Source organism: Hemibagrus wyckioides, linkage group LG25 (assembly GCF_019097595.1).
Source record: "Hemibagrus wyckioides isolate EC202008001 linkage group LG25, SWU_Hwy_1.0, whole genome shotgun sequence".
Lineage (NCBI taxonomy): Eukaryota > Metazoa > Chordata > Actinopteri > Siluriformes > Bagridae > Hemibagrus > Hemibagrus wyckioides.
In genome coordinates, this window is record NC_080734.1 from 1,516,947 (window position 1) to 1,539,703 (window position 22,757).

Genomic DNA, 22,757 nt, shown 5'->3' on the forward strand with positions numbered 1-22,757 from the left:
TGTGTGTGTGTGTGTGTGCCCTGAGATGGGTTGGCACTCCGTCCAGGGTGTATCCTGCACTGATGTCCAATGATGCCTGAGATAGGCACAGGCTCTCCGTGACCCAAGAATAGATCTGATAAGCGGTACAGACAATGAAATGAAATGAAATGAAAGGTACTGGAAGAGAGCTGTGGAGCCTGGCAGGTGGTATCTTGGGCTGTTCTACTGAGCACAGACGAGGCAGGCCACCAGAGTCATGAACATCTCTCATGACTGATGGCCACCAGAAATGTTGCAGGAGCTAGGCCAGGGTGTGGGTGGTTCCAGGATGGCAGAACCGATGGGACTTGCGGCACCTTTGGAGAACTTGGGGATGTATTGGCACAGGAATATAGAGCTTTCCCTCTGGGTAGCCTTCAGGGATGGGCAAGTTGATAGTGGCCTGTAAAAGTTTCCTCTCTGTGTCAAGATGCATAGTTCTGACTCTCACATGGGCTCTGTGCTGAGTTTCTCATCTACTGGTGTGAAATGACAGGAATGGGCATCTGGCTTGCTGTTTTCAGCCCCTGGGCAACAAACAGAGAGTGCAAAGCAGAACCTGTCAAAGAAAAGCGCCCAATGGGCCTGGTGAGGATTGAGCCTACTTACTTAAGGTTTTTGTGGGGGTGTTGGTCAGGTGAAAGTGCATCACTTAATATTTGCTGTGGCCAGTGGGTGTGTTAAATGCAGTTTTCCATTCGTCACCCTCCCGACTGCGAACCAGATGATAAGTGTTCCAAATATCCAGCTTTGTGAAAATAGATGCCCCCTGGAGGAAATCAAAAGCTGAAGTCACCAAAGGCAGGGGTAACGATTTTTTATAGAAATAGCCTTGAGAAAACTCTGGATTAATAAACTAATGTTCTATAGTACTCCTGAAAAAATATTGAATTCTGTTCGGCAAAACCACACAAACTTTGCAGAGGTTTTTTTGGGGTTTTTTTGTTAATTGTTATGTTAGAAAATAAGGAATCTTGAATAATAAAAAAAAATAATAAGGAATCTTAAATAATAAAATCTTAAAATAAAAGATTAAAAGATTAAAATCTTAAAATAAAAACAAATTTGTTATATTTAAGTAGACATGGTCAAGTTCATCAAATGCTTGTTCCAGGTGGAGTTTATATACATGCCTGCCATTTTGTGAAAACAATTACGTTTCTATTTAAACACTAGTCTGTGCAACAGAAAAACAAATAGAGAGAGAGAGAGAGAGAGAGAGAGAGAGTTCCATTTTATTCTCCACCCTTTGAAAAGTAAATCAGGTCAAACCAGTTTAAAGGGCAGTAACACTTTGGTTTGCTGGATGAAACTCAGTGAGTACATTTCCATTTGTTTATAAATATATAAATATGGTATAAAACCTGTATATAATTATAAAAATGTTGTAACTTGTCACTAAGACCAAATTAAGCTCTTTATGAAAAGATAGCATTATAAATGAATTATTTAAGGACACAGAGTCAGATTTTGTGTTTTATCTTTGTGTGACTTGAAGAAACATAAAGACACATGACACAATAAGGTACACTGTATAATATATAATGTAAAATGTACGCTGTAGCATTCTCTTAACTGTAACACAAGGAGATTAGGTTATTAATTACTGTAAACTTTAGATTTTGATCCAAACTCTCTTTTCACATTTTGTCTTTATATTTACAGTAAAGAAAGTTGCCAATATGTACATTTAAATTTATTTTCCCAGAACCTAACTCTGCCTTACTAAATACCTCTAATTATCTTAATTATAATATGGTATATGATAATATTATATAAAATGTATAATTATATATTATAATTATAATACAGACACAGACAAATTACGGCATTTGGCAGACAGCCTCATCCAGAGCATCTTACTTATCTAATTCATAAAACGATGCAGTTGAGGGTTAAGGGACTTGCTCAAGGGCCCCAAAGTGGGAGCTTGAACTCACAACCTTCTAATCAATAGTCCAACACCTCAACCACTAATCTACCACTTAAATCTGGGAAATGTTTGTCTAAATGCTATCCTCAGTTTATGTAGAATGAGAATGTTTTTAATCTGTCTCTATCTAAAGCATTGAGTTGAATGTCTTATGGGTTCAAACAGGTTTGTCTAGAAAACAAAAACAAAAAAGGTCATGTGATTTCATGTCATGAACACACAGATAATCGCTTTATCATTAGCTTCCCCAACAATAAAATGTATTCAGTTCTGAATGAATTCTGAATTTAATTTGTATAGTATTATTAACAATGGACATTACAGCAACAAAGAAGCTTTACAGGAACAGCTACAAAAGGCCTTCTTGAGTTATTTTCTCTGTTTTCCTTACAATGTTTTTCTTCTAATGTTTCCTGATATGACTGCCCCAGTACAGTTTGCAGAGGATCTTGTAAGAAAAATAAAACGATGAGGGCACCGAAGATCTTAATGAAGAAGTTTATTGCAGCGGCACAGTGACAAAATACATAAAGTACTTCTGGTTCATCAGAGTCAAAAGAATGCAGGACAAATCCTGCTCAAACCTTTTATACAGTGTTTCCTGTGTGTAATTTAAATAAGTTTCACTTTAAATGTAAATTAGTGTAAGAACTGAGTATCCCCCAAATGGTCATCACAGTCACATACACCTTGGCTAGGTATTGTTCTAGGTGTTATCACCCAAATGGTCGGGCAATACTAAATAGTAATCACGGTCACGTATACCCTTTGTTCAGTGATGGTCCTTGATGTCTTGCTGCCGCTCCCATACTAATAATTGATTGGATCAAGTGTTCTAAATGTTTGGTAATGCTGCTTTAAGCCAATGTAAAAATACCAAATAGATAAACTGAATTGAATTAAAGATATTTCTATATGATATGTAAGCCTGTTTGGGAATGAGCTCTTTCAGATGTGTACTGTGGAGTGGAACCTGGGTTGAGGCAGTCTGTAGTTTCTTACAAGCTTCTCAGTGTTCCCACCTCCATACTTCACTGAGGGTGTGGTGTTGCTTTTATCTCCATTCTCTTTTTGAGTGACTGCTGGTTTCTCTTTTACCCTCCTAATCATTAATCTGAGAGTGTGATCTGCTGTAGAAAGGACATTATTAACATTTACATTATTTACTGTCCAGTGTCACCCGAATGAGGATGGGTTCACTTATGAGCCTGGTTCCTTTTAAGGTTTCAAGATTCAAGATTCAAGATTCAAGAAGCTTTACTGTCATTTCCCCCACATATATCTGACGCAGTACAGAGTGAAATGAAACACCGTTTCTCCAGGACCTGGTGCTACAGAAACATACAACATAGAGTTCAACACAAAGAACAGCACAGAGCTAGGACAGGAGTTTATCCAAGACACATAAAGTGTAAAGTGTGCAGCTAGGTGCAAACAGAGCAAAGACAAGACAGTGCAGAAACAAGAAGTACAAAAAAGACAACACAAAAACACAGGACAAAAAAAGCCAAAACCTTGATGGCCCACCCTTGATGATGGGGTGTGGATTTAATGTCCTGAATATACACAAAGTTGCTCCTAATATTTAATATTTGTGTATAAAAAAGAAAAATATATACATGTAAAAAAGTCCACAAAAAACACAGAACCTGTGATTGTGTATACACCTCCTCTTTACAAACCGCTGAATTAGTTCTGGTTTAGTTTTTAAATAACTGTCCTTTTTCTTGGGGTTTGTGTGTGTGTGTGTGTGTGTGTGTGTTTGCATTCATGAACACAGGATTTCCAACATGGAATATGAACAGAGTCTCCCGACAGAATCAGACGAAAAGTCAGGCAAAAGGTGAGAGAGAAAATATCTGATCATATTCAGCAACAATAAAAGATCAGACTCACAAAAGTGTGTTTACTGACTAATGACCTGAGAAAACAGAATAAACTGATGTTCTGCTGCAGATGTTCCAGTAGATATTATTGATCTGGAGAATTTATTCACTCACTAAGTGAAGAAGTGGAAGACTGTGTAATAATAAATAACAAAAAAACTACTTTAGTGTCTGTGTGTGTTTCAGTCTGATGGAGGAGAGATCAGACTCACCAGAACCCAGCTGTGTCTCCATGAAGAGTGACAACTCGATGGAGTCTCCAGTGAAATTTAGAGGCGAAGACCCTCCTACTGTTCAGAGGTACTGATCTGAGATCTGATATATATAGCGTTAATTTTGTTAATGTTTAAGGCAGGAACTTAAATTCTATCAGCAGTGTCTAAAAATCTTTCTCTGGCTACAGTACAAAGATAAAAATGCAATATTATGCCAAAATTACAAATCCTGGAAAGAACTAGCAGGTTCTGCGTTGTTTATGGAGAAGAACCCACATTAGGAGTCACATTATGGTGCTGCATGTCAGACTTCTTGGATTTTTTTCGTGTAGTGATGACAGCGAGTTAAAATACTCCATCATTTATGATCTTACAGAAAAGAGAGAGACATCATTCTAAACTGCAGCAGGTCTACTTTTATTTGTATCTGCTTACAATAAAAACACAGTGATGTGCTTTCCACTGCCTTCAGCTCTGTGGAGTTTTATCTGGAGCGCTCACCGTCTCATTGTTGTACAAACACAAGAAATATGTTCATAGAAACCTTGAAATGTCTACTATCAAACTGATCGATTGATTGCCGAGGCAGAACGGGAAAAGGTGAAATGTGACAAAGAGATTGAAAGTTAGCATCTAACCAGATGTGCATAGTTGCATATTTACAATAATTTATGAAAGATATATATCGAACATCTTCTTTATAAAATATCTGAGAAATCCCCCCTTGAAAATCAATTGCTTGGTGCCAGACATACTTCTACGAAAGGCCTATCTTCCATATATAGCATCCTCATTAATAATCTCCTAGCCTAGCATAAGTCTTCAATAAAACAAAAATGGAAGTGCAGATCTGGAGTGCTTTTATGATGATAGTGATTGGGGTACTCTCCTAGAAAATTCACAAACTGCATTGGTATTTACCGAACACAGAACACATCTTAAACAGAGCATATTAAACCCTCTACAGAATAAACAAACTTAATGGTGAAATCTCGGCCATGTGTGAAAGATGTGAAACGTCTGCTGGGATTCTTCTTCACATGCTCTGGAGCTGTCCAGTTCTAGAAGCTTTATGGAAATATGTAATAGCAATAATCTCTGAAATATCAAAGAATCATGACTTTGACCGTAAAGTGTGGATACTGGGTGATGTTAGTTCACTTCACATCATCATGAAAAGTATTTTATCTTGTTAGCAAGAACTGCAGCAAAAAAAGTATGCTCAAAAACTGGAAATCAGAAAATCCCCCAGAAAGAAAACTCTGGATTAATAAACTAATGTTCTATAGTACTCCTGAAAAAATATTGAATTCTGTTCAGCAAAACCCCACAAACTTTGCAGAGGTTTTTTTGGGGTATTTTTGTTAATTGTTATTTTAGAAAATAAAGAATCTTAAATAATAAAAAAAATAATAAGGAATCTTAAATAATAAAATCTGTCTCTAAATATAACAAATTTGTTATATTTAAGTAGACATGGTCAAGTTCATCAAATGCTTGTTCCAGGTGAAGTTTATATACATGCCTGCCATTTTGTGAAAACAATTACATTTCTATTTAAACACTAATCTGTGCAACAGAAAAACAAATAAAGAGAGAGAGAAAGAGAGAGAGAGAGAGAGAGAGAGAGAGAGAAAGAAAGAAAGAAAGAAAGAGAGAGAGAGAGAGAGTTCCATTTTATTCTCCACCCTTTGAAAAGTAAATCAGGTCAAACCAGTTTAAAGGGCAGTAACACTTTGGTTTGCTGGATGAAACTCAGTGAGTACATTTCCATTTGTTTATAAATATATAAATATGGTATAAAACCTGTATATAATTATAAAAATGTTGTAACTTGTCACTAAGACCAAATTAAGCTCTTTATGAAAAGATAGCATTATAAATGAATTATTTAAGGACACAGAGTCAGATTTTGTGTTTTATCTTTGTGTGACTTGAAGAAACATAAAGACACATGACACAATAAGGTACACTGTATAATATATAATGTAAAATGTACGCTGTAGCATTCTCTTAACTGTAACACAAGGAGATTAGGTTATTAATTACTGTAAACTACAGTACATCCCCTACACTTATTTAGAGGCGAAGACCCTCCTACTGTTCAGAGGTACTGATCTGAGATCTGATATATATAGCGTTAATTTTGTTAATGTTTAAGGCAGGAACTTAAATTCTATCAGCAGTGTCTAAAAATCTTTCTCTGGCTACAGTACAAAGATAAAAATGCAATATTATGCCAAAATTACAAATCCTGGAAAGAACTAGCAGGTTCTGCGTTGTTTATGGAGAAGAACCCACATTAGGAGTCACATTATGGTGCTGCATGCCGGACTTCTTGGATTTTTTTCGTGTAGTGATGACAGCGAGTTAAAATACTCCATCATTTATGATCTTACAGAAAAGAGAGAGACATCATTCTAAACTGCAGCAGGTCTACTTTTATTTGTATCTGCTTACAATAAAAACACAGTGATGTGCTTTCCACTGCCTTCAGCTCTGTGGAGTTTTATCTGGAGCGCTCACCGTCTCATTGTTGTACAAACACAAGAAATATGTTCATAGAAACCTTGAAATGTCTACTATCAAACTGATCGATTTAAAATTAAAACAAATATGCTTAATGAATATGTTTGTGTAACATGCACAAAAACTATGTGTGTACATTGTTTGTACATCTTATGTACTTCTTTGTAAATTTTTTCAGTCTCAACTCATTAGCGTTAGACACGGCTATTCATATGGTAATAGTCTGCATGAATAATTTAAATAAGGTAAACACCCACCATCAATGCAACCAATCCGCAGTGGCATTCCACCTTGATAGACCCATTGGGGGTGGGTATTTATCTCCCCAGGTGTGAGATATTAATATTTATGACCATTGCCACGCCCAAAAGTGTCACACAAATGTTAATGAGTGTACTATTTTAATGAACAGGATGGTTTTCACAACAATGTTGTAACAAAGACTAGACCTAAGTCTTCGTTACAGCACTGTTGTGAAAACCATCTTGTAACCCAGGGCACAAAAAGTTAGAAAATATACTTAAATATGTGTTTTATGGACCTGTCTCAACATCTCAAAAATGTAGTTTTATTACTAAACACAATTAAACTTGATAGGTAACTGAAATAATAAGAATGTTCATGACATGTCAAAACATCTCTAGGGTCTTAAAAATCACCAGACCTCTAAGGGTTAAAAGGATGCACTGAATAAAACACAGTTCATCACAGAGACATTTACATTGCAGGAACGTGTATAAACAGGTCCCAGACTAGTAATCCTCAGGCAATCCAAGCTGCTGCTGGCAGACAAGAGAGTGTTGTGAGAGAAGAGGCACATAAACAACTGAAAATCTAATATAAAATTTGCAGGATTATTTTTATTTATACATCACTACCTCAACCCTGTTAATATTTCATCCGCTGTTGTACATCATATCATTTTATTTCATTTCATTTTACGTTTGATTGTACATCGCATTTCATTGTTTCATAGATTTTTTTGTACTTCTTGTTTCTGCACTGTCTTGTCTTTGCTCTGTTTGCACCTAGCTGCACACTGTACACTTTATGTGTCTTGGATAAACTCCTGTCCTAGCTCTGTGCTGTTCTTGTTGTATGTTTCTGTATCACCAGGTCCTGGAGAAATGCTGTTTCATTTCACTCTGTACTGTGTCAGATATATGTGGTTGAAATGACAATAAAGCTTCTTGAATCTTGAATCTAGAATCAACATGCAAGTGATGTTAGAGCTTAACGTTTTATCGGTTTGCCTTGTAACAATCCTTCTATGTACAGTAAAAACTCTGCCCTGTAATGTAGTGGAGCAGAGATGGTAGAACATCTAATTCACATGTAAATGCTGAAGGAAAGTACAGAAGTACTTAGTTAATTTCCACCTCTGTTAAAAGCCCAAAATGTCAGACAGTTTGTATTTGTGAAGTTCATTTTTAATGTTAGTCACTGTGGCCCTGTGTTGAATGCTAAAGTGATATATTCATGTTATTCCTTAAAAAGGAACTCATAATAAAAGTATTTTAGAAAAGTAAATTAAATTAATAGCAATTTCTCTGATTTTCATGTAAGTTAGTGTAATATCTAACTAATCTTCAGCTGTTTTAGATAACGTAGGGATATTAAGGGTGTTTAAGCTCTGAGTGTACGAGTCTGTTCTTTTACCTTTTCCTTTTCCAGTAGGTTAACAACACAAACATTACATCATCTGCTTTAATTTATCAGAGAAGTGACCGTCTCTAACAGTACTGGTACTTGTCTCTGAAGTGTCTGATTGTTAGCTTGGAGCTTGTCCACATTGTCCTCTGTGTCACACAGCATGGATCATTGTACCTGAGAATTTCTCAGATCTTTAGGACTCCTTAAAATTTGGAGCCTCGTGTCCTGCATCACTTTCCGCAGCTCGTTTAACTCCGATCCTTCATTTAGCATTTCTGCTGGAGATGTGCTAGCTTTAGCTAGGTTGCTGTCATTCTCTCGTATTTCTACAGTTTTTTTTTTTTTTTTTGATGGTCTGGGCATTATGATGCTGAAACCTCTTCCAAAGTGTTTAACTCAATGTTATACTATTTATTTATTGAAAACCAAGTGGAAGTTATTTCTGCTGTTCATGCTGAGACCTAGAATCCAGAGTTTACTCACTGGAGCATCATCTTACCTACTACAAAATATAATCTTTCATTTTACCATCATCATGTAAAATTTATATTTTCCACAGAATTTCAAAGAGGAAAACCAAGATTACAAGCAGAACAGAACAAGATCCTCATCAGATCACCAGACTCCAGACTGGTAAGGATTCAAACTCATGATTATTCCATCACTTAACCTTTAGAGGAAGAACATAGTCACTTTAGGGGTGTTTTACATCACTTTCAGAACATTCCAGTGAACACTGGAGTTCAGTGGATTAGAAGAGTGGTCTGATGTGAAATATAATAAATATAAGCCTTTAACTTTTCTAAGCAGTTACCAAATCAGTGTCTTCTAAAAAATAATAAAACTGATTTAGACAAATGATATTATTGATAGTGTTTATATAATACAATATTTATCATTATACTTTATTTACTGTTTATTAGAGCCGGACCTGATCTCTGAGTATCAGAAAAAACTCAAATCCCACCTGAGAGAAAAGTTTAAAAGAATTAATGAAGGAATCTCACAGCCTGGAACCTCAGCACTTCTGAATGAGATCTACACAGAGCTCTACATCACAGAGGGTTGGAGTGAAGATGTCAATAAAGAACATGAGGTGAGACAGATAGAGACAGTGTCCAGGAGACCAACAACACAGGAGACACCCATCAACAGTAATGATCTCTTTAAGGACAAGTCCATCAGAACTGTCCTGACTAAAGGAGTTGCTGGAATTGGAAAAACAGTCTCTGTGCAAAAGTTCATTCTGGACTGGACTGAAGGAAAAGCAAATCAGGACATCACCTTCATGTTTCCACTTCCCTTTAGAGAGCTGAATCTGATGAAGCAGAAAAATCTCAGTCTGATGGATCTTCTTCATCACTTTTTCCCAGAAATAAAACTAGAATTAATAAACTGTGACTCCTACAAAGTCCTGTTCATCTTTGATGGTCTGGATGAGTGTCGACTTCCTCTAAATTTCCAGAAGAATGAGAGATTGTGTGATGTGACAGAGTCAGCCTCAGTGGATGTTCTGCTGACGAACCTCATCAAGGGGAATCTGCTTCCCTCTGATCTCCTCTGGATAACATCTCGACCAGGAGCAGCCAATCAGATCCCTCCTGAGTGTGTAGACCAGCTAACAGAGGTACGAGGCTTTAGTGATCCTCAGAAAGAGGAGTACTTCAGGAAGAGGATCAGTGATCAGAACCTGGCCAATAAAATCATCAGACACATGAAGTCTTCAAGAGGTCTCTACATCATGTGCCACATCCCAGTCTTCTGCTGGATCTCAGCCACTGTTCTAGAGAGAATGTTGGGTGAAGCAGAGAGTGGAAAGATCCCCAAGACTCTGACTAAAATGTTCACACACTTCCTGATCTTTCAGATCAAACACAAGGACCAAAAGTACCATCAGAAACATGACCCTGATCCTCAGCAGATCAGAGAGAGCATCCTGGCACTGGGAAAACTGGCTTTCCAGCAGCTGGAGAAAGGAAACCTGATCTTCTATGAGGAAGACCTGAGAGAGTGTGGCATTGATGTCAGAGAAGTGTCAGTGGACTCAGGAGTGTGTACCCAGATCTTCAGAGAGGAGTTTGGGCTTCCCCTGGGGAAGGTCTTCAGCTTTGTACATCTGAGTGTTCAGGAGTTTCTGGCTGCTTTATACGCATCTCACCACTTTATCAGCAGAAATGTAACAGAACAACAAACCACTGATCTGTCTGATCTTTTCAACAAGTCAAACATGTCTGATTTCCTGAAGTGTACAGTGGACAAGGCCTTACAGAGTGAGATCGGACACCTGGACCTGTTCCTCCGCTTCCTTCTGGGTCTCTCACTGGAGTCCAATCAGACTCTATTACGAGACATAATGCCACAGACAGGAAGTAGCTCTCACAGCAAACAGGAAACAGTCGAGTACATCAAGGAGAAGATCAGGGAGAATCCATCTCCAGAGAAATCCATTAATCTGTTCCACTGTCTGAATGAACTCAGTGATCATTCTCTAGTGCAGGAAGTACAAACTTATCTGAACAGAAAAGGATACAGTCGTCTCAGTAGAACCAGTCTCTCTCCTTCTCAGTGGTCAGCTCTGGTGTTTGTGTTACTGAACTCAGAACAGGAGCAGGATGAGTTTAATTTGAGGAAATTTGACCCATCAGAGGAATGTCTTCTGAGATTGCTGCCAGTGGTCAAAGCCTCCAGTAAAGCTGAGTGAGTATTTTTATTTATAAATATATTACTGCGTGGTTTGTTATATTGAGGAAAAAATAATTCTGCCTATTCTTCACTAGTAAACTTAGTGGTGTGCTGATTCCTTTCTCAATAGAGAGAAGTATAAGACTGTTAATATTTGTATTTCAGGACTATTTGTTTTTTTTGTGTATATATAAAAATTACAGTTTTTATATTAGGCAGCACGGTGGCTTAGTGGTCAGCACTGTTGCCTCACAACAAGAAGGTCCTGGGTTTGAATCCCGGGTTTGAACAGACAGGGGTCTTTCTGTGTGGAGTTTCCATGTTCTCCCCTATGTGGGTTTACTCCGGGTACTCCGGGTACTCCGGTTTCCTCCCACAGTCCAAAAACATGTCCATCAGGTTGATTGGTCATTCTAAATTGCCCATAGGAGTGAGTGTGAGTGTGTGGTTGTCTGTCTATATGTGGCCCTGCGATGGACTGGCGACTTGTCCAGGGTTTACCCCTGCCTTTCGCCCTATGTGTGCTGGGATAGGCTCCAGCAGACCCCCATGACCCTAATTATGAATAAAGCTGGTATAGACGATGGATGGATGGATATTTATATTATTTATTTTATATTATAATTACATTAAAGTTTAAAATGTATATATTTATATATATATATATATTTCTTCTATATATCTCAGTTATACACTGATGGGCCATAACATTAAATTCACCTGCCTAATATTGTGTAGACCTCTGCTGACTTTAGCAGCAGATCCTTTAAGTCCTATAAGTTGTGAGGTGCAACCTCCATGGACTTCTTTGTTCAGCACATCCCACAGGCGATCGATCGGATTGAGATCTGGGGAATTCGGAGGGCGAGTCAACACACGACACACTGATCCTGAGCAATGTTTTCAGTGTGTCAAGTTACATCATCCTGCTGAAAAAGGACATTGACATTAAGGACTAGTGTTGTCATGAATAGGTGATTAGGTAAATGGTTTAGGTAAATGGTATGTGTCAGAGTAGCATCTACTTGATTGCAGGACTCAAGATTTCCCAACAAAACATTACCCTTCATCAGCTTTAAGCACATTCACCTGGCCTTGGCATGGTGTAAAAGTAAATAAGATTGATCAGGACAACCTACCTTCTTCCATTTCTTCAAAGTCTGATGCTACATGACCATTGTAGGTGTTGGACAGAGGACAGGATGAGCACATGGACTTGTGCTACAGTAGTTTTTCTGTGGGCTCGGACTGGGCAAGCTAGCTTTCACTCCTGAAATGCATCAGTCAGCTTTGGATGCCCATGATACTATTACTGATTCACCATCTTTCTTTGGACCATCAGACCCTTGTTGTAGTTGCTGAGATTTTTCCTGCTTCCAAAACATCAACTACCAGAACTGACTCTTCATGTGCTGTCAGATACATCCCATCTCTTGATAGGTGCCAATGATACGAGATAATTAATGTTATTTATGTCACCTGGACACATAGTAAGAATTTAATACTGAAACTGCACAGTATATCAGTATTTAAATCTCAGTAACGATTTAAGTGCTTTGTGGATGTTATGTGAAAATATTGCATGCAAATGTGCATAAGTTTGTTTAATAGAGATGCATGTGGCAGTTATTCTGACTTTAAACTGAAGTTTATTTAGTTGTGGGATATTAGTTCAAAAGAGGAGAAATATTTGGATAAGCTCCATTCAGTTTTATGTAACTACATTATGTCCTTCTTAGACTCATGTTTTGGTTATAAATAGAATCTGCCTGTACCCCTTGTTGATTTCAAATTCCATTTGAGGACATAGTTAAATATAGCTAATGTTACTCAATTAATTAATTAATTATACCTACTTTTAAAAATTCAAAAAAGATGGGACCATAGGAAAGAGGAATGCAAAGATGGGAAGAGATGCATTTTAATCTGAGACATCTCAAAGAGGGTGTATTTTTTTAATGTCATCATTTCTCTTTCAGTTTGCGTGAGTGTAAACTGACAGAGGAAAGTTGTAGAGTTCTGTCCTCAGTTCTCAGCTCAAACTCCTCAAGTCTGAGAAAACTGAACCTGAGTTACAATAAACTGCAGGATTCAGGAGTGAAGCTGCTCTCTGATGGACTGAAGAATCCACACTGTACACTGGAGATACTGGAGTAAGATCATCACACACACACACACACACACACACACAGAGGACAGGGAAGAGAGAGAGAGAGAGAGAGAGAGATGCACCCTGTGACCACACTCATTCCAGTCTTAACCAGTATTGGCTAATGAAATAGCCCAGCATACCCTTTGATTAAATTATTACATATGTGATACAGATGAAAGAAAGTCATTTTACTAATCATATACACTGACATGTATTAACACAAAACAATTGCCAGGCAAAAAAAATATTTACATTGCATATCCCAGCTCGTTTGGAGGTTGGGGTCAAAGAGCAGGATCAGCCATGAAATGTGCAAGAAGGTGACTGAGTCAGACAGAGAATAATTCATATGCAGACATTTATTAAACAGGAATGCAGGCAAAGTTCATATAACCAAACAAATGCAAAAAGCACAAGCAACAAAAATGAGAGCACAATGAACTGGTCAAACAAGGAAAATCAAACATGAGAACAATTGCAGCAGCTTGGTATGATAGTGGACTGGCAGTACTTCATAATAAACAGAAGCATGAGCATGGTTTAAATGGTGGAGAAGCACGATGTGACATTGTAACCCAGAAGTGCTAACCCAGGTGAGGGCTCCCTCTGGTGATGAAGTGGGGCGAATTTCACTTGAGTCATTACAATATGGCACTCCAGAAGCAGAGTATGTTAAGGGCATTGCTCAAAAGCCCAAAGGTGGAAGCTTAGCAATGCTTGAGTCCCTGGCCTTCTGATCAACAGCCAGAAGTTTAACCATTGAGCCACCCCTGCCCATGTGTTTGTTTTTTGGAATTTTTCAAACCTATACAACAAAAGCAAACAGATGGAGATAAAGAACAGATGAACTAGTTTGAAATGACTGCTTCTTCATACACAGAATACATAAATCTTTTCAACAGGGCACCTAATGTATAAAGGAGGATAACGAGGAGCTAGTTTGCTTTTGCTTTGGAGGCAGAAAATCAAGAGAATTTCACAAAAGTAGATGGTGGCAAGGAAAAACTCCTTAAGATAACATGAGGAAGGAACTTTGAGAGGCCAAGAGACCAAACTAGTTTCACAGTTTTCCTCATCAAAATCATCAACTTGTATACTAGATCCCTTATTTGCATTTTTCTTCAAACGGATGCTACCAGAAGCAACTAAAGCCTTTTACAAATTATTTTAAGATTCTTAATAATCAGTAATAAATTTCAGAGAGCAGGTTACACAGAACTGAGGGTTGTTTTTTCCTGAGAGCAGACGATGGCCCTACCCAGTATTAGGATAGTGTTCCTAATAAAGTGTTCTGTGTGATTATATCTGGTGTTAATTTCATCCAGTTAATGTGAAAGTACTTTTTTAAAAAAGAAAGCTCTCTCTATATATGCATCTACTGTATATATGCATGATACCTACAACAGACAGTAACATAAAATTCATTAAAGTGTAGGGTTTCAGCTTGCTTGCCACATAACCTGTTCAGTTTTGTAAGCCATACTCATGGATGCAGAGAGAGAGAGAGAGAGAGAGAGAGAGAGAGAGAGAGAGAGAGAGAGAGAGAGAGAGAGAAATAACATATGTAGGGCATTTGACAAAAAAAATACAGGCATGCTGCGTCAATGATAACCCTTTCAGATTTTCCAATAAAATCACAACCAATATAGACTTCTGATAAATCTTACCCCACCTGCTACAGTTAATATAACCTAAATATTGTGTTAGTAAATATGAAGTCAAAAGATCTCCTAATGTCATAATTTCTCTTCCAGTCTGCGTGGGTGTAACCTGACAGAGGAAAGCTGTAGAGCTCTGTCCTCAGTTCTCAGCTCAAACTCTTGCAGACTGATAGAACTGGACGTGAGTAACAATAAACTGCAGGATTCAGGAGTGAAGATGCTCTCTGATGGACTGAAGAATCCACACTGTACACTGGAGATATTGAAGTAAGATAATCTCTCACATTACACACACACTGATTTCCTTTTTTTAGCAGCCATAAATGCATGCAACATCAAACAAGTTAGATAGATAGATAGATAGATAGATAGATAGATAGATAGATAGATAGATAGATAGATAGATAGATAGATAGATAGATAGATAGATAGATAGATAGATAGATAGATAGAACATTATTGTCATTGTAAAATACAGGTACATAGCAACGAAATGCCATTTAACATCTACCAGAAGTGCAAATAGTAGAAATTGCACAAATTAACAAGTGCAGATAAATATGTAAATATATACATCAATAAATAAGGCTATGTCAGTATGTGCATAGAGATGTTGTGCATATGTGTAAGTTGTATTTACAGCAGATAAAGTGTAAAGAAAATAATAATTAAATATTTGTGCAAAATGTGTGCATTATGTACATTTTATGTACAACAGTAACAGAGATAATATACAGTGTATATACAGATATACATAGATCTAGATAGATAGATAGATAGATAGATAGATAGATAGATAGATAGATAGATAGACTAGGGGTAATCTATGAATTAACAATATGTACATTATAATTATATTATACAGAGAAGATGTAGCAGGATGTACAGGGTGAAGCTGCAAGGTGGTGAAGTGATAGTGAGACGTGAGTGTTCTAGCAGTGTAGTGTAAGAAGCGGTGAAGATTTATAGTTGTGGGGAAAAAAACTGGCCCTGAACCTGCTGGTTCTGGTGTGAATGGTCCTGTATCTCCTCCTGGACAGAAGAAGGATGAACAGTTTGTGACTAGGGTGTAGAGAGTCCTTGATGATTTCATGTGCTCTGTGCAGACATCTGCTGTGGTGAAGAAACTCAATAGCAGGTAGTTGGATGTTGATGATGCAGTTTTCACAACCCTTTGCAGTGATTTTATTTCATACACTATGGAGCTGCCATATCACACTGTAATGGAGCTCGCCAAGATGCTCTCCATAATGCCAATTCAAAATACAGTGAAATAAAATGTATAACAAGAAGGATAATAATATTGTTCCATTACTGAATCAGTCAAAGCATCTACAGCCAGATGTTTCTATCTCAAAGTCATTTAAGATCACTTTAAAAGCATCCTGAGATCAGCACCTTAAGTTTCAGCTCATTTTGCAAGTTATTCCAGGCAGCAGGAGCAACACTTTTAAATAAATTTTTCCAGTTTACTGTGCCTGAATGGAATAGGCTGTAGCTACAGTGAGGGAAAAAATGATTTGATCCCCTGCTGATTTTGTACGTTTGCCCACTGACAAAGAAATAATCAGTCTGTAATTTTAATGGTGGGTTTATCTGAACAGTGAGAGACAGAATAACAACAAAAAAATCCAGAAAAACGCATTTCAGAAAAGTTATACATTGAGTTGCATTTTAATGAGTGAAACACAAAAGGACTAAAAAAGGACTGTCAATCTTCCTCGGTCTGGGGCTCCATGCAAGATCTCGCCTCATGGAGTTTCAATGATCATGAGAACGGCGAGGAATCAGCCCAGAATTACACTGGAGGATTTTGTCAATGATCTCAAGGCAGCTGGGACCACAGTCACCAAGAAAACAATTGGTAACACACTTCGCCATGAAAGACTGAAATCCAGTAGCGCCCGCAAGGTCCCCCTGCTAAAGAAAGCACACGTACAAGCTCATCTCAAGCTTGCCAGTGAACATCTGAATGATTCAGAGGAGAACTGGGTGAAAGTGTTGTGGTCAAATGAAACCAAAATCCAGCTCTTTGGCATCAACTCAACTCGCCGTGTTTGGAGGAGGAGGAATGCTGCCTATGACTCCAAGAAGACCATCCCCACCGTCAAACATGGAGGTGGAAACATTATGCTTTGGGGGTATTTTTCTGCTAAGGGGACAGGACAACCGCATCGCATCAAAGGGACGGAGCCATGTACCGTCAAATCTTGAGTGAGAACCTCTTTCCCTCAGCCAGGGCATTGAAAATGGGTTGTGGATGGATATTCCATCCTGACAATGACCCAAAACACACGGCCAAGGCAACAAAGGAGTGGTTCAAAAAGAAGCACATTAAGGTCCTGTAGTAGCCTAGCCAGTCTCCAGACCTTAATCCCATAGAAAATCTGTGGAGGGAGCTGAAGGGTCAGCCACAAAACCTTAATGACTTGGAGAGGATCTGCAAAGAGGAGTGGGCCCAAATTCCTTGAGATGTGAGATGTGTGCAAACCTGGTGGCCAACTACAAGAAATGTCTGACGTCTGTGATTGCCAACAAGGGTTTGGCACCAAGTACTAAGTCATGTTTTGCAAAGGGGTCAAATACTTATTTCACTCAATAAAATGCAATAAAATGGATTTTTTTGTTGTTATTCTGTCTCTCACTGTTCAGATAAACCCACCATTAAAATTACAGACTGATTATTTCTTTGTCAGTGGGCAAACGTACAAAATCAGCAGGGGATCAAATCATTTTTTCCCTCACTGTAGCTACATGTTTTTTTGTTTTCTTTACAGATGTATGTCTGAAGATGGCAGTTACATATATTCTTGAGATTAGATTAGTTACAACTTTCTTGTCATTGTGCAATGTACACAATTTAATGAAATGCAGTCAGCCTTTAACCAGTAGTTATATAAGTGTATAAGTGGCATATTTACAATAAATTACAAATAAAAGTTATAAGAAATCGTACAGCGAGGGAAGAACACAGGGACACCAAAGACCAGAAAAGTTACATGAAACGTGCAGTTTCTCTTGGTGGGGCTCAGCTTGTGGCTGAGGTACAGGACTGGGTGCTCCTCCACTTTGAACTGCTGTGAGAGCATGGCTCCAAGACCTGTTTTTAAAGCATCTGTATGAACCACAAAGGGGAGGCTTAGCTTGGGGTTCCGTAGTACCAGGGAGCTGGTGAGAACCACCTTAAGCCTTTGGAAAGCCCACTCTTCTATGCTGGTCCAATGCACCTGGTCCACCTGGCCCTTCTTGGTAAGGTCTGAAAGGGGAACACTATAGGGAAGAGGTTAGGCACAAAGCAGCGATAGTAACCAGCCAGAACCAATAAGGCAGGTACCTGTTTCTTGGTGGTTAGATGTGGGTATCCAGTAACAACTTCCACTTTCTTCTTTTGTGGCATTAGTACATCCTAGCCGATGTGGTCCCCGAGATACTGTGCCTGGTTGCTGACGATACTGAATGCAGTCTTTTCTTTTGTGTCGGGGGATAGAGCCACTTGTCAATATCCTTTGGTGAGCTCTAAGGTGTAGATAAACCAGGTTCTCCCGAGTCTCTCCACCAGGTTGTCAACATGGGGGAGGGGAAAGCTGTCCAAGACCGAGACCTGGTTGGGCTTCCAGGAGTCATTACAGAGGCAAAGGCTTCCATCTGGTTTGGGCACAACCACAGTGAGGCTAGACCATGGGCTAGCAGACTCCTCAATTATGCCACAACAAAAAAAAGTAATAGAGTGACATCAGCCGCAATGGGGAGGCTTTCGGTATGATGGTAGAGGAGCTCATCTCATATGAAGTAGTAGGTGACAGGGAGGTTCATGATGGGGTCCACCTTTTCTCCTTCTATTATGTACACTTAGCCCCAACAGTGTTTAAGCCGATCATCCTCTTTCTGCACCCAGCAGAATCTCCCTTCTTTTGAAACCTGATGGAACACAGAGGAGACAGGGTTAGTAACATTGGGTGGCTCACCTTCTGATGATGTCTGGGAATTTCCTTTCATCCCGTGCCATGTAGATCCTTTGTGTTTGTCTTGTTGTGGCTCATCGATGGCAGCGGGGTCTGGACAGGCTGCTGGTGGTAGAGAAACCCAGCTAGTCTCGCCCCAGTACCAACGGGATTTTAAGATTAGCCCCACAAGAAGCAGCCACTCACCCTTGGGGCTTCAGATAGTTACCTCTCCAGCAGGGATCTCACAGACATCGCCATAGGCGCACAACACCATTAGAGTCCCTGGTTATTTTGCAGCCCAGCACCATGGGCCCTGGTAAGGTCACTGTGCTCCTGGAGTCAAGGAGGGCCATCACTGGGCATTTGTTAACCTGCACTGGGGTGGTGTCAAACTTAGGCAGGATGTTGGTTGGCTGTGGGCCACTTGATCAAACATTTGTAAATATGCCCCCAAGTCATCATCTGTGGTCATCTTTATGAAAGACTGTTGGATGTCATGGCAGGGGTTGGGGAGAGGAGAGGCAGAGGGATGCAATATCTTCATTGTTATAAGTTTGGTGCTGGCGGCATGGAGGTCTTTGGCCAGCTCATGGGTCACCGCCTGTTGTTGCAGACTGGCCTGTGGTAATGGTAATCCTGTGTTCATGCACGCATTTTCCACCACTGTAGCAACTTGTATGCAAGAGCAGAATACAGGAACACCAGAGACCAGAGAGGTTATGTGAAAGGTGCAGCTTATTTTCCAGTGTGAGGAGTGATGAGAACTTAGAGGTAAGAGGCTTTGTAGGTGAGTCTCTGTGTTTTACATATGATGCATGCAGCTACAGGAAGCCAGCAGAGGGAGCGCAGCTATGGGGTGGTGTAGGGGGCAGGTTGAAAACAAGTCACAGACCTGCATTTTGGATCAGATGAAGTGGTGTTCAGAGACATTGCTGACACAAGCGAGGTACTGTTGTATCAAAATGACATGGGTTCACGATTCACCTCAAGACTTTTGTTTTACATGGTGCAGTATGGTACAGAAATACTACTATGTTCCCCTAACATTTTTTGCTCCATGATATTATCTTGCTCTTACGCCAGGAAAGGTCAACTGATGCTGCTGTGGAGGTGTCACTAACTAAGATATGACAAGCTTCTTGTCTGTATGCATATGGCTATATGTAGCCACAGTTAAATTATGATGTCACATCCAGTACAAGTCCCAAAGATACACACATTTATCTCCTCTACTGAGTTTTTTTTTTAACTTTGCGTCTAAATGTTTTCTTACTTAAAGGACATAAAAAGTAGTTGTGTTCTATCCATTATAATTATCCAAAATTGTACCCTTTAGTTGTAGACTTAAACCACACCACCAAATCTTACTGTTACTATAACCTAACTATTGTGCTATCAGCTACTACTAGCTAATAGCTAACTATCAGACTGAAAATATGTCTGTTGCATTTATAAGGTTTCACTATGAAAGAAATAGTTTCAAGCAATCTATAGCTTTCAGCATGATTATTTATCTCCTATGCTGTGTGGGTGTAATATCACAGAGGATTACAGTCTTACAAATTAGCAGAAGGAACAATGTTACAAAACACTTCCAGAATCAGTATCTATAACCTGATTAACATGCACATGTCTAAACACTGACAAGACAATTGCATAAAAAATTTGCAAATAAGTTATAAAAAGTCATTTAGCTCTGTATGTGATCAGTATTTCTGTTTCTCTTGCTCTTCAGGATGTGGGAATGCAGTATTACAAATGAAGGTTGTCTTGCTCTGGCTTCAGCTCTGAGGTCAAACCCCTCATCACACCTGAGAGAACTGAATCTGAACAATAATAAAACAGGAAAATCAGGAATGAAGCAGCTCTCTGAACTACTGAACAGTCCACATTGTAAACTGGAGACACTACAGTGAGTATTTGTTTCTGCAGATTTTTGAGATTTGTTATTGTATAGGAAAGAATTGTTTATATTATATGAACATATTGAATAAATAATTACATTATTTACATTAATTCATTTAATTTGCAAAAACTATAATGAGAATGAAATCATATGATGTTTTTTTAAACAAATTCCCAATTTTGCCTTCAGTTTTAAAAGACAGATCAATTTGACCTACATCTATTTAGTGTAATCACAAAAAAAGGAATTAACTGATTGTGATAAACACATGATCACGTTTGATTAGTCTGTTCTACTCTCTCTTACAGTGTTACCATAAGAACGATCACTGAGTCTCAATCAGAGGATTTTGAAGACTGAATGAAGATAATGAGTGTCCACAATCATCCACTATCTGTCCTTATTAGACAAATCTGTAAATCTTTCATGTTTTCTTTATAAGTCCACCCTTATTATAATGCTATGTTGTAGTAGATTGTGGTTTTATACTATGTTATTAAGATTCTTCAACTAAAGCAGTAAGAGTAAAAATCATTAGATGGAAAAGTCAATTCACAGGAAAGCACAACAAACATCCAAAGGAATCCATTTGTTCATGAATTTGTTTACATTAACAAGCTTTAGTCTTATGAGCCAAAAGAAATCAAAAAAGTGGGACTGTAGAGTCTGTGGTCAAAATCCACCAGAACACCTCTGGGTTGGTCAGATCTGATGACCTAAGCTGCTGTTCCTCAGTACAGATATAAAACAACGGCTCTGCTTCACTGATACAATCATCTCAATAATCTTACAATATGGCCACCTTGGTCTCCTTTTCCCATCAGTCCCATGTTTACACACAGCTTTCCCTCTGATTAGTTTATTTCTTTATATCCTCTTATTTCTACTCTTAGTTACTAAGCTTCTGTTGTCTGTAGCTCATTGTGTCTCCTTATTTCTCTCAGTATATGTCTCTTTGTTTCGTTTCTATTTTATTTCCTGTAAAGTTTTGCCTCTGTTTCCACTGCTGACACTCTGTAGCTCTCCCAGTGCCTTATGGGAAAAGGGAAAGTGTGTTATCTGTTCTCTTTTTTGTACTAGAGGTGGATGGGGGCGTGTGTAAATGAGGGGGTGTGGGATACACACATAGAGCTAACTATTAATGTCTTTAACACCTGCTTCATAAAACTGTAAAAATGTCTAATAATAATAATAATAGAGTGTGTATAATGTTATTAATAATACTGTGTAATACTGTACAGTGTAGCTGTTAAACATCTACTACAGTTTTAATAAACTCATCCTCACACACTGTATAGGAGAGTGTGGAGAGGGGAATGTGTGTGTGTGTGTGTGTGTGTGTGTGTGTCCATGATGGCCCTCTGATTAAACAAAGTAAAATATTTTCTTTTTCTGTTGAATTGTAATGTAAGGTCTCATTGCATGTAGTTTTGATTATTGAACATATTTAGCTCCTGTAATGAAAACCTTTTTGTCCATGTTCACCTGACATTTAATACAGTATATTTAAAGACCAAACACATTTCTGGTGTTATTTGTGTGTTTGATTAGAAATCTTTCTGAAGCAGTAACAGTTCTGTCTCAGTAACAGGATCACTTCCTGTCTCTCAGGTGCTGCAGTATTGACTGTGGGCTGAACAGTGAAAGTTACTGCATGGAAAACATTCAACAATTCATTTTAATAAACATTTCCATCTGGACAAGTGAATGTCAGTCCTACATGATGGACACTGGATCATGTTCATTCACATTTTAAACAAAACCACTGCATGTCCGTGGGTTCAGGTTAGGATTAGAGTCTGTGTCATTCACCAGAAAAACTTAAATCTAGATGATCAGAAGAACCACAATCAGTGTTCTCATATTCTGTAAGAAACAGATGAAAGAGAATAGACTGGAGGTGGAGAATGGACAATGTGCTTTCAGTTTTATTTCACATTTCTGTTTTAAAGTGCAGCTCTGACCTGCTTCACTGCAGTGAGACAGAGACTCGTACCTCAGCTTTCTCGAACACATTTACATTTTACTGGGGGTGACTCAGTAGGGCTCTCTGGTGTTCTGTATGTGAAGGAGATGTATTTAGGTGTTGAGAGAATGTGAGAAATATAAATTATGATATTAAAATTAGATTACAATATCTCAGATTTTACTCACTGTGCTCAAAGTAATGTAGTT

The 22,757-nt window shown here is 38.5% G+C and overlaps 1 protein-coding gene across 1 annotated transcript; it reads left to right on the forward strand.

Moving 5' to 3' along the window:
• The first annotated feature begins 1,219 nt into the window (after positions 1–1,219).
• LOC131345742 (NACHT, LRR and PYD domains-containing protein 3-like) lies at positions 1,220–22,503 on the forward strand. The gene is made up of 9 exons (XM_058378793.1): positions 1,220–1,337; positions 3,735–3,797; positions 4,027–4,140; positions 8,797–8,870; positions 9,161–10,934; positions 12,899–13,072; positions 14,826–14,999; positions 20,412–20,588; positions 20,891–22,503. Exons 2-9 carry the CDS (start codon positions 3,745–3,747, stop codon positions 20,940–20,942), a joined length of 2,592 nt encoding a protein of 863 aa, XP_058234776.1. The 5' UTR covers positions 1,220–1,337; positions 3,735–3,744; the 3' UTR covers positions 20,943–22,503.
• The last annotated feature ends 254 nt before the right edge of the window (positions 22,504–22,757 follow it).